The sequence below is a fragment of the Oncorhynchus masou genome, unplaced genomic scaffold (assembly GCF_036934945.1).
Source record: "Oncorhynchus masou masou isolate Uvic2021 unplaced genomic scaffold, UVic_Omas_1.1 unplaced_scaffold_1257, whole genome shotgun sequence".
Taxonomy (NCBI): domain Eukaryota; kingdom Metazoa; phylum Chordata; class Actinopteri; order Salmoniformes; family Salmonidae; genus Oncorhynchus; species Oncorhynchus masou.
The window spans coordinates 77,842-90,290 of record NW_027002395.1 but is presented as its reverse complement, the minus strand read 5'-3'; the positions used below and the strand labels follow the sequence as shown (position 1 = coordinate 90,290).

Below are 12,449 nucleotides of genomic sequence, written 5' to 3'. Positions count from 1 at the left end.
TCAACATTTGAATAAGATAGTACTTTGGCAGTAAATATTCAGTTTATTGGCTTTTATTTTCATTACAGTAGTGGTTTTGAATGTATTAAAATGAGAGTAGACCTAGTGAGTTTCCTAGAACTCGATCGCTCATTGAACATCTGTGTGGAACGTTCGCAGCTGACGCCACGGACGCCTTTGAAAAACATTCACGATTTTAGTTTCATATTCAACTTATCAGCATATATGCACGACAAATAAATTCCCAGTACTCAAATACATCTAACAATCGCAATTGTTTATTTATTAGAGCATCCTCTTAGAACGAGAATCACTGTGGTGTCAATGTTTTTGATTATGTCCAAGTAGGAACATAGCTACAGGTATTTTGACTTCTATACTATTATAGTAGTAGTTGTGTGTGTTTTCTTGTCGTGCATTCGTTTTGAGTCAAAGCTAAAGTCACAATATTTTGGTCCCATTCGGTATTATCACCGTCAGCCAATAGGGGAAGTGACATGCCTGAAGCCTAAATTGATGTTGTCGACCAAACACATTTCAATTTCACTTTTGAAATACAATTAATAGCCTGTTAATTTGTCGACAAAACAAGTTAATAAATTATATGTTGGCTTCACGTCTCCAACTCAACCAAAAATGGAAGTTAAAGAATGGAATTAAGCCAGTGTCTTAGATTGAACTATCCAAGCAGTAAATATATCATTTAAAATGTTGAAATTTGGTTGCTTTGTCAACTAAACACAATTCAATTTTACTTTTGTAATAGAGTAAATAGCCTGAAGTTAAGGCTCTCTAACAAACTAATGTAACAGTATTTATTCAACCTTAAAATAAGTAACAAATCCATGGCCACATTTTGAGGTTACTGTAACTATACATGTATTCATATGTAAAGTTAATCATATAAAATGTGCATGTTCAAGATGGCATGCATACTATACTGTAGGTTGTGGAGATCTGTGGAGATATTCACAATTGCTGTAGTCAAATGTAGAATCTCGAACGGCACTGATCACTTGCACCATGTCATCTCAACTTCAAACCAGGTCATTTGGTTCTGCTATTTGATGAAGCAGTGTGGTTTCGTCGCCAGGGCTGTGGGTGTGATTCCCATGGGTGACCAGTGTGACCGTATGCTCAATGACTAAAATGTAAATAACCAGTGGTGGAAAAAGTAATCAATTGTCATATTTTTTTTGTTACAACATATTTATTGTCATTTCTTATTTTTTAAACAATTTTAACAATCATCAGAATAGATACAGATAATGCCCCGTTATTCCTTGCACCTAAACAAAACACCATGCTACATGGGAGCACATCGTGCAAAACCCTTCCCTCCCCAACACAGGAACACCCCCCTCCCTCCCCTCTACCGGTGTTTGCTTCACTGATTAACAACAAGAAAATAAACAGAATGACCTTCACATTCCATGCTAGAAAATAAATGATTCAACACAAAAACAAATAATAATAATAGATTAATGAAGAAAGTAGTAATGAGGCAGCTAAGGTGACGTCTCTAGAAACTACTGAAAGTCCCCCCAGACTTCAGTAAATTCAAGGGGTTTATTACGTCAATTGTATCTTATTCTTTCAGATGGAATATATGAAGATTGTTCTTTTAGCCACATCTGCTTGCTTGGCGGAGTGTCACTCTTCCATATAATAGCTGTGCATTTATTGGCTGCAATGACTGCCAATTTAATGAATCTGGTTTTGCTACAAATATAATACATTTGTACAGTAATCTAATCAGACCTACATACTTAGGTCCAATATTCTTCCTCTGTAAAACTTCAAACAGATAGTTCCATTCTATGCAGTCAAAAGCTTGTTCCAGTCATTCTCTACATAATGCATAATATTAAATAATATTCTGATATCATCAGGAGATGAGCGGTTTCTTACAAAGCCTGTTTGGTCCATATCAACCAAGTCCGGTAGAACCTTATCCAGTCTAAGAGCAATGAGTTTCGCAAGAATCTTATATGAAGTGTTCAATAGAGATAGATATTGGTCTATACGACCCACAAAGCATAGGATCTTTCCCAGGTTTTAACAAAACTGTGATCAGTGTCTGGGAGCTTTTCTATGGCATAATTAAACATACTGCAAAGAGGCTCAATTAGTTTGGGTAAAAAGGACCCTGGTGATTTTCCCCCAGTAGTGTTGAAAATGGATTCCCTAATTTTCTCTGATGTTATCTCTTTCTCCAAGTGCTTTCTATCCTCATCATTAAAGTTTGTAAATTGAGTTTGTTCAAAAACTCATGCATTGTGGCAGGGGCATCCCCTTCAGACTTGTACAAAGTTTCATAAAACTCCCTGAAGACTAGATACATTTCCTCAGGACTGTGAACAACTGTGTTAATATGTAGCTTAATAGAGCTAATAACTCTACTAGCATCCTCTCGTCTTATCTGCCAAGGAAGTAACTTTCTCCATGTTCTTAGTGGTTTTGTTTTGTTCTCCTGAGAGCATTTTCACTTCATGGGTCGTCAGGGTGTTATATTCCAATCGCTCTAATTTTTGTTGAGAGAGTTGAGTCGTCAAATGTTACACTATGTTAATTTTCCAGATCTGTAATTTCATTCTCCAATGAATCTACTTGAGCCTTATACATCTGACAAGCATCTGAACTAAAGGATATGATTTGCCCCCTCAGATATGCAAGGAGAGCTACTCATAAAATTAGGGAGGAGGCAGAGTTGTTATTGGCGCTAAAAAATATGTCTATATGAGTGTTCAGAAATGTTACAAATGTGGGATTATTTAGTAAGTATGTTCCAAACCTCCATCTTCTTGAGGGTGGCTGTGCTCTACTGACGGGTACTGAAGACAGCAGGGCAGAATGATCTGATATACATCTTGGTAAGTACTTACACACAGTAGTTAAACTTCCCCTGGCTGCAGGAATAAGAAATAAGTCTCTTCTAGAGTAATTGTTATGGACAGGGGAGTAAAATGAGTATTCTTTAACCCTTTGGTTGTGAAATCTCCATAAGTCTACGAGTCCAAAGTGTTTAATTTCTGCTTTTAACATTTTAGCTTCCTGTGTGAGGTTGGTACTATTAGAGGAAGATCTATCACTGGAAGGGTCCAGTACCAAGTTAAAATCGCCTGCCATTATTATCTCTGATGATGGGCATATTTACATTAAAAAGATGTCTTGGTAAAATGTAGGATCATCATGGTTAGGACCATACACATTCACAATGGTAATGGGCTCAGTATTAATGAAACCTTGAATGATCACAAACCTTCCCCCTTTGTCTTTAATCTGAGATTGTATCTGAAAGGGGCAATGCTTATTAATGAGTATGGCCACCCCTCTTACCCGAGAGGTGAAAGATGAATAGTACACTTGGTCCACCCACTCTCTTTAGTTTATCATGCTCAGAGTCAGTCAGGTGTGTCTCCTGAAGAAGAGCTATATCAACCTTATGCTGCTTTAGATAATACAGAATGCGTTTGCGCTTGTCTGGGCATTTAGTACCTCTAATGTTAAGTGTCATAAAAGTGTAGTTATTAGGTGCAGACATCTTTAAAGAAAATAAGAAATAGGGAAAAGGAAAGAAACAAAATTGCATTGAGTGTATACAACTTGTACAAAATAAAATTATGAAAGTTTTAAAGTAGTAAACATCTCCTGAGCTAATACCCTGACCCTACCACAAACCCACCCAACACCCTCCCCAACTGAGGGAGTGAAAGAACCCATATCCTTAGATGCTAGTCTTTAAACTAGATGTACCTACTATGCATAGCATCGCTCTAATTAGTTTAATTCTAAATTATATGTATATGTATAATTCTAAATTAAATTGTATGTATATTATATGTATATTATATGTATATGGAATTAGAAGTACATTGACTGTTCCTTGTAGCATAAAAATATTGTTAGTCAAGTAACAAAATACAATTTGATTACAACAATAATGATTGGACTATTTAGCCCAACTTGAGCATGTCTCAACAACAACAATAAAAACCTTGTGTGCGTTCATAGTCACCAACAGAGCCTACACGCACACCCAAATGTCAACCAATCGGCATTCCCCTATGCGCCCTGAGACCTGTGCCGCGAGGCGACAAAAGCGATGACCACAAATGCACCTCAGCAGGTCAGGATAAAAGACATCAAGCAATGATGTATAAATGGAAACCTTTAACAGACGATAACAATCATCTCTCATAAAATAGGGACAAGTAGTTAAACAATCACCATCCTCCTGAGTTCACTGTCCCCCAAAGAAATATTATATATATATACGCACACACACACACACGTATGCTATCAGCTAGTTGGCAAATAGGCAGCCAGCGAGTAACTTATCCCGGTCTCGGTATCAGTAACGCTAGCATATATCTCTAACAATAAACAAGCCAGCAAACGTAATAGTAGCTTAAATTCCCTGAAGTAAAATAAACATAGTTAGGCTTGAAACCCAGTCAAAAGTCACATAACTATTTAATCAAACCCGACTGGACCTCTCTGCATAAATTAAAGTATACAGAAAAATTGTAACTACCTGGCATAGTGTGGACGTATAGTAGCTAAAGCTACAACCTTGTAAACTTAGCGAGCTGGCTAAGTAGCACAACCAACATTAGCTAACATCCAACTTTACCTCGCTAGTCATTATCGCGCTAGCCATCTAGCCAGCCATCCAGCCAGTCGATCATATGAGTAATTTCGTTGTTTCATCATGTGCTAACAGTTCACTATCCACTGTATCCAAGTTCAAAAGACAGTTCCTCGGGATGTAGTAGACGTGAACAAGTCAGGAAGTTCTTTCCTCATGTATGTTTCAGCCATCTTCACAGAGTCAAATGTGCGCTCAGCATTCTTGGTTTCGATCCACAAAGTCGCTGGGTAGCTCAGGCCGTATGCCAAGCCAGACTGACGTAGAAGTCTCTTCAGTGGGGAGAAAGCCATCTTCCTCTTGTGTAGTGTGGGAGAAAGATCCGGAAAGATCATGATTCTGGCATCTCCATACTTGAGCTCTCCCTTTGCTCGGGCAGCAGAGAGGATGCGAACCTTGTTCTGGTAGTGTAGAAATGTAATGCCAAATGCCCTGGGTGCAACCTGGCCAGGCAGCCGCCTCCGTAGGGTGCGATGGGCCCTCTCGATCTCCAGTGGGTGCGCGGGAGGGGTAGATCCAGAATTTTGGGAATCCATTCCTGTAGAAAGCAGATCGCGTCTCTTCCCTCCACGGCCTCTGGGAAACCTTGAAGTCTCAAATTCGATCGCCTTTGGAAATTTTTCTAATAATCAAATTTCTCCTCGAGTTTACAGATGGCATCTTCTCACTTCTTGTATTTTTGGTCCACTTCCTCGTGGACGTCCGGGATGACAGCCTGGTGGTCAGCATGGGCTTTTTCTAACTTTGTCACTCGTCCCTTTGTGACTATCTGGTCTCCGTGGAGTTTATCGACCAGTACATCAATTTTGCTGAGGTGTTCAGAAAGTGTCTCTTGGATTTTTGTTATACCCTTGTCCATCTATCTCCATTCTGAACCATGCTGGTGTTTCATCCGAGCAAGCATCTGCCGAATCCGAAGAAGGGCTGTCAGAGAGGGGCATTTTTCCATGCCTTGTCTGTGGCTTTGACATATTGGGAATCTTTTAATTTGGCGATATAATAGATGTTTTAACTTCCAACTCACTATTGACGAACAGGTAAACCATGTCAAATGCCTTAAAAAGGTTTGAAAGTTTGAGGACGCTACGCAGACGCGTCTTGTTAGAGCTTAGCCATTTCCGAAAGTCTCAATTGTCATACATGTAATGAACTTTTGGATGTCAGGGAAAATGTATTGAGTAAAAAGTACATTATATTCTTTAGGAATGTTGTTAAGTGTAAAGTATGTCAAAAACATAAATAATAAAGTACAGATACAGTACTTTAAAGTATTTTTACTTAAATACTTTATATCAAAATAAAGTCGCTCACTCCATATATAAGCTCCCAGTAATTTATTGGGTATTTCCCCACGTTTCTGCATCACTGTGCCTTCTGCAGGGAAAGTTTCTAAAATCATCCTATGGAAGAGATACATAGATGATGTCTTTGTGCTCTGGGAAGGAAGTCAGCAGGAACTAAATGAATTCCAAACTCTACTAAACGAGAGCTCTGAATACCTCAAAATCACCATGCAGACTGATGAGAGAAAAATACACTACCTGGACTTATGGATCATCAAATAGAATGATGCAGTACACACAGACTTATATACAAAGCCCACAGACCGCAATACCTTGCTATGTGTGAATAGTATGCATCCCCTTCCCCTCAAGAATGGTCAACCATACAGTCAGTTATGCAGGATCAAACAAATCTGTGGCCACCAGACAGATTTTGACAGCAATGCTAAAAAGAATGACATTTCAATTCAAAATGAAAGGCAACAAGGACAAAACTCTTGATGTTGCAATGATGAAAATATCTCAAAAACCAAGAGAGGAATTACTTAAAACTCAACCAAAGAAGAAAAACAACGCAACCATCTTTTGCACTAAATACACCAAGGGTTCGGAGAAAATGAAAGCAATCCTGAAAAAGGACTGCAATCAGACAAAAAAAATAATTGCACACCTTCAAGGAATCCCTGCTGGTGGTCTATAAGCGTGGTCACAATATTGGAGATAGCTTGGTGAGATCTGACATGCCCCCTGAGCTCACTCACACTCTTGACACCTATCCCAAATGGGAACTACAAATGTGGATCATGCGCACAGTGCAATAGCATTATAAAAACATCCTTCTTCAGACACCCACATACAGGTCGAAACATCCCTGTTAGGGGTAATCATCTCATGCAAAACCACGGGAGTAATCTATCTCATCATCTGTTCATGTGGAAAAGCCGACAAAGGGAGCCTTACAGGATATCCTCCCTAAAAACATTGACCCCTAGTGGTCTGAATATTGACTTTGATCTCAGGCCCTTCTTGTGTACAATTCCTTCTTTTATGAACAAGCCTTATAAATGTATATAATCTTTCTACAGCTTACTAGTGTACACCTAATATGTTCCCCCTGTTGATGATGCTCATTATAGATTAAGGTTTGAACCAAAAGATTACATGTAACAAATATGAAATAAAATACGAAACAATTAAATATGTGAAATTGAATTAAACAATAATGTATGCGGATGCTCATATGATGTACTATATTCAATGATGTTTCTATACGATAACAATAGCCTAATATATTTAATATGCCATAAACAATTGTTTTTTAAAAACATTTTCACTAATGAATTCTAATTAACTTAATCATTATGGCACTAATTGCAATGTTTGTCTACACAACCTGGTTCAAGTTTTCTTGACATTACCCTGTATCTGTACTTTATTATTTATGTTTTTGACATATTTTACTTTTACTTAACATTTCTAAAGAATATGATGTACTTTTTACTCCATATATTTTCCCTGACCCCCAAAAGTACTCATTACATTTTGAATGCTTAGCAGGACCGAAAATGGTCCAATTCCCACACTTATCAAGAGAACATCCCTACTGCCTCTGATCTGGCGGACTCACAAATCACTAAACACAAATTCTTTGTTTTTAAATGATGTCTGAGTGTGACTCTGATTTGCTTAATTTAAGGAATTTTAAATTCATACTTCTACTTTTGATACTTAAGTATATTTTAGAAACTACATTTACTTTTGATACTGAAGTATATTTAAAACCAAATACTTTTAGACTTTTACTCAGGTAAATTTTATTGGCTGACTTTCACTTTTATTTGAGTCATTTTCTACTAAGGTAACTTTACTTTTACTCAAGTATGACGATTGAGTACTTTTTCCATGACTGGTTATTTACATTTTAGTCATTTAGCATACGGTCACACTGGTCACCCGTGGGAATCGCACCCCTGGCGACGAAACCACACTGTGCTTCATCAAATAGCGAAACCAAATTACTTGGTTTGAAGTTGAGAATACATTAAAGGTACATGGTGCAAGTCATCAATGTCGTTCGATATTCTACTTAGACAACATCAATTGTGAATTTCTCCACAGGTCCGCCACAACCTACAGTATGCATGCTGTCTTGAACATGCACGCTTTATATGATGAACATTACATACGAATAAATGTATAGTTACAGTAGCCTCAAAATGTGGCCATGGATCTGTTACTTATTTTAAGGTTGAATAAATACTGTTACATTAGTTTGTAAGATGGCTATTTACTGTATTACAAAAGTAATATTGAATTGTGTTTAGTTGACAACGCTTCCAAATTTCAACATTTAAAGAATATATTTACTGCTTGGATACTTCAATCTAAGACACTGGCTTAATTCCATTCTTTCATTTTCATTTTTGGTTGAGTTGGAGACCTGAAGCCAACATATAATTTATGAACTTGTTTTGTGGACAAATTAACAGGCTATTTATTGTATTTCTAAAGTGAAATTGAAATGTGTTTGGTCGACAACATCAATTTAGGCATCAGGCATGTCACTTCCCCATTGGCTGACGGTGCTAATACCGAATGGGACCAAAATATTGTGGGATTAGCGTTGACTCAAAACGAATGCACGACAAGAAAAGACACACAACTACTACTATTATAGTATAGAAGTTAAAATACCTGTAGCAATGTTCCTACTTGGACATAATCAAAAACATTGACACCACAGTGATTCTCATTCTAAGAGGATGCTATAATAAATAGATAATTGCGATTTTCAGATTTATTTGAGTACTGGGAATTTATTTGTCGTGCATATATGCTGATAAATTGAATATGAAACTGAAATCGTGAATTTTTTTCAAAGGTGTCTGTGTGGCGTAAACTGCAAACGTTCCACACAGGTTTTCAATGAGCGATCGAGTTCTACTAAACTCACTAGGCCTACTCTCATTTTAATTAATTCAAAACCACTGCTGGAGTGAAAATAAAAGCCAATAAACTGAATAATTACTGTCAAAGTATTGTTTTTATTCAATTGTTGATTTAGGCCTATTGTATTTAATTGGACATTTCATTCCTATTCAAGTGGTTTTAAACTTTTATGATGTGCACGGCTGCTATGTCATAATGTACATGATATCATAATGAAGCATTCTTTTGTTAAAATACGACATTTCATAGACAGGTCATTGATGCTCTTCCATATCTGATGTAGGACCTATAATATAATGAAATAATCTCAAATACACTACTTTTATCTTATGACAACTTTATTTGATCAATAACTATGTTATAACTAAGAAAATGTTATGTTTTGTGATTTGTGACAAAAAAATATATTTTTAAACTAGGTATTGTTGTCTTGTGTTTCTGTTTTCAAGAATATATTGTTGAAACTGTACAGTCAAATCCTACGTGTGCAAATTATCTGGAAATGCAAATTGAAGGTAGGTCTTAGTCTGTGAATCTTTCATTTTTATGAATTTGTGAACATTTTGGCAGGAATTGGAATGTCCTTTGAAAGTGGAAAAACACTAGTTTATAATTACAACTTTGATCAAATTCTATTGTAATATATGTAATTTATTCTATATTCTTATTCTCAAACATGTTGTTTGCTCTTCCACTGTGACTCTCACAGCCATGAAAGACAGAGGGAAGTCCAGGACGAGGACACAAGAGACCAGTCAGAACAGTTCTGAGAACAGCCTGACAGACATCCTCAGTGTCCGGTGTGCCAGTGATATTGTCCTACAGCCAATGCCGCCAGGGAGAAAGAATAGCCGATCCCACTTCCACAACATGGATGTGACTAAAGAGAGGGCTGACATGGGAAGGCTTCCAATGGCCATTCCACCCATCAGGCTCCCAATGCTCACTGTGACCTCTCTCAATGCCCAAAGGAACAAAAACACCCTCAAGGTGCCTCGCATGCCTCGTCTGCAGCTGGAGGGACAGATGGGTAGCGAGCGTCTGGGTCAGGTTAAAACCAAAACCGGAGGGAGCACATTTACCTCCAGCCCCAAGAAGGAGCCAGATGTTAAATCCAGCAGACCACAGACATCAGGAAGCATCCCTAGGAGCCCCAAAATATGCTCCACTGCAGCCAAGGCAGTAGCTCCTTTATCTGGGACTCCATGCAGCCAGTCTGAGGTCAGGATCCAGGCCAATCCTCTCCAGAGGTCTATCATCCAGGACCAAAGGCCCCGCTCTCCTCCTGCTCAGGCCAGACGGTCTCTGTCCGACGGCAGACTCTTGCAGCGGCTATGTTCTCCTGTGGATGTCCTCCAGCCGGAGGTCCAGGCCAGCAGAAGCCTGGCTCGACCCAAGACCGGGATAGGTAGGACAACAAGACATACTGATGGCAGCACTCTGAGGTTCCCTAACCAGACCTTAGATCTTATAAACTCCATGGATGGGAGGGAGAGCACCAATTCCTTCCATGTGCTGCCAACCATTGCATTGTCAGCCTCCCCTGCCCAGATGGCCATCCCATTGCCTACCCCAATGGTCAGCTATGTACCTGACCTTCTGGTGCCTACTCCATCTGCTTCTCCGGTTCCTTCCAGCCGAGTGCCTGCCCCTGTGACAGGTTAAAGGAAATATTCATAGCCTGTTATACATTAAAAAGTATTAGTAAATTCAGGTTAAAAAGATGCATTCAGTATTAGTTGATAGAGATTGATAACATTCATATCATTGTGTTAAAGTTCAAATCTGTCAAAGGGTACGAATTGTGAGAGTAATGTGTAAACGTTATATTGATTACTTTATTTTGTGGTGCCTAAAAGTGTTAATCTGTGATCTACGAAATGCTCTTAATCTATGAGCCGGAGATCGATTGCTCTGGTCTCCACCCATATTCCTGGGGAAAAATCGCGGTCTTTTCTCATTGAATTTAAAGTTAAATTGAGAACACAACACCGTATCACTCTCGTGATTGTTTCTCCCCTGTTTTCAGGTACTTTATTGATGATAAAAATAGGAATTTAAATGTTATAACTCGCTAACATGTCAAGAGTGTTTAAGGTGTGTTTTAGTAACGTCTTGAGGAAGTTAGAGTTAAGTTTGAAGAGAGTAACATTAGCCCTGCTCGGTTGAAGTGAAGAATAGCATCGTACTGAGAGTAGCTGCCATTTTATGTCGATTGTGAATGAACATGTACGTTGTTAATAGGATATTTTGCTGTGTTATTTGTATAATGGGTTTTCTGTTGTTTTGTAATGTGTTACTTTTGTAAAGATTGAACCTAAAGTTAAATTGAGAATACAACACCGTATCACTCTCGTGATTATTTCTCCCCTGTTTTCAGGGGCGTAACACCCCACCTGCCTCCCCAGTGCCAGCCCGGCCTGCCAACACCAGATCACGGCGTGTGTCGAAGAGGATCCAGCTCTTACAGATCCGGTCTGCTATGCTGGACCAGCAGCTACCAGAACAACTGGGTGACAAACAAATCATATTACCCTCTGAGCACCTGTCCTTCAGTAGCACTGAGAGGATGTTCCTCTGTGGTCCACCTTCAGTCTGCCACCCAGCTAACGTAGGCGAGATGATGGCTGTCACCCCCTGCCCAGACATACGCCCAGCCACACAGGTCGCACCGACCCCTCCCCTTACCTGACCAGTAGGAGAGGCGGGCGAGAAGTGCCCCGTTGAAATCCTCTTGACCGCCTTGTTCCCTAAGGAAGAACAGACTCCAATCAAGCGGTGGCACATGCCTGCCATACCGTGCCAAGGCCGAGCGGGAATGGGAGAATAGCCAACGAGAGCGCAGGAAGAGAGTGAAGCCCATTCACTGGGACGTTAACTTTAAGTCTGGGCCTTTCTTCCCACTGTGTCTCTCCATCACTGCCCTCGATCTTGGAGGTGGATGAAGAGTCTCTTTCTGAAGAGATGGAGTAAAGACAGTTGTAAGGGGTCGCAGCTTACAACTGACCTTTATTTAAATTGTGAAGTTAGTTAAGAACAAATTCTTATTTACAATGACGACCTACCCCGGCCAAACCCTGACCCGGACGACACTGGGCCAATTAATTAATATTAATCTACTTGTTATTCTAGTTAGGCAAATGTTAATTTATCATCACCATGTTCCAATGAATGCTGTTTTTATAAAGTTTTATTGCAGTTGAAAATGATGTGTGGTGTGTGTTGTTGGTTTCTTGTGAGCTATGAAGTATACCCTTTTAGTAGAATGTTTATTTCTTCATTGGACTTGTTGATTTGTTGATCAAAGAGAAGAGGTAAGTGCTGACCAGACTAATATAAGTGAAGTTCCGATTCAAATTTGTATTAATCCGAAGGTGGCACATCTGACTCACAATTTAGTGTCATAATTCTTCACGTTTTCAATGTATAGCAACACTGACAAATTCTAATGTGGAACTATTTGTACTACAGATCCTCATTTCCAATGCTATCTTAAGACAGTGGTTATGAATTGCGAGAATGCTGAACAACATTTTCTGACCAATAGGCTTGTTTGTCGTAATATT

The 12,449-nt window shown here is 38.9% G+C and overlaps 1 protein-coding gene and 1 long non-coding RNA gene across 2 annotated transcripts; both read left to right on the top strand.

Annotated features, from left to right (window-relative positions):
* The first annotated feature begins 2,814 nt into the window (after positions 1 to 2,814).
* LOC135530107 (uncharacterized) lies at positions 2,815 to 10,548 on the top strand. Its single transcript, XM_064958498.1, has 3 exons — positions 2,815 to 2,873; positions 9,333 to 9,398; positions 9,593 to 10,548. Exons 2-3 carry the CDS (start codon positions 9,386 to 9,388, stop codon positions 10,546 to 10,548), a joined length of 969 nt encoding a protein of 322 aa, XP_064814570.1. The 5' UTR covers positions 2,815 to 2,873; positions 9,333 to 9,385.
* Positions 10,549 to 10,660: 112 nt separating this feature from the next.
* On the top strand, positions 10,661 to 12,089 carry LOC135530108 (uncharacterized). The gene is made up of 2 exons (XR_010453802.1): positions 10,661 to 10,912; positions 11,264 to 12,089. It is a non-coding gene; the product is annotated as an uncharacterized LOC135530108 (long non-coding RNA).
* The last annotated feature ends 360 nt before the right edge of the window (positions 12,090 to 12,449 follow it).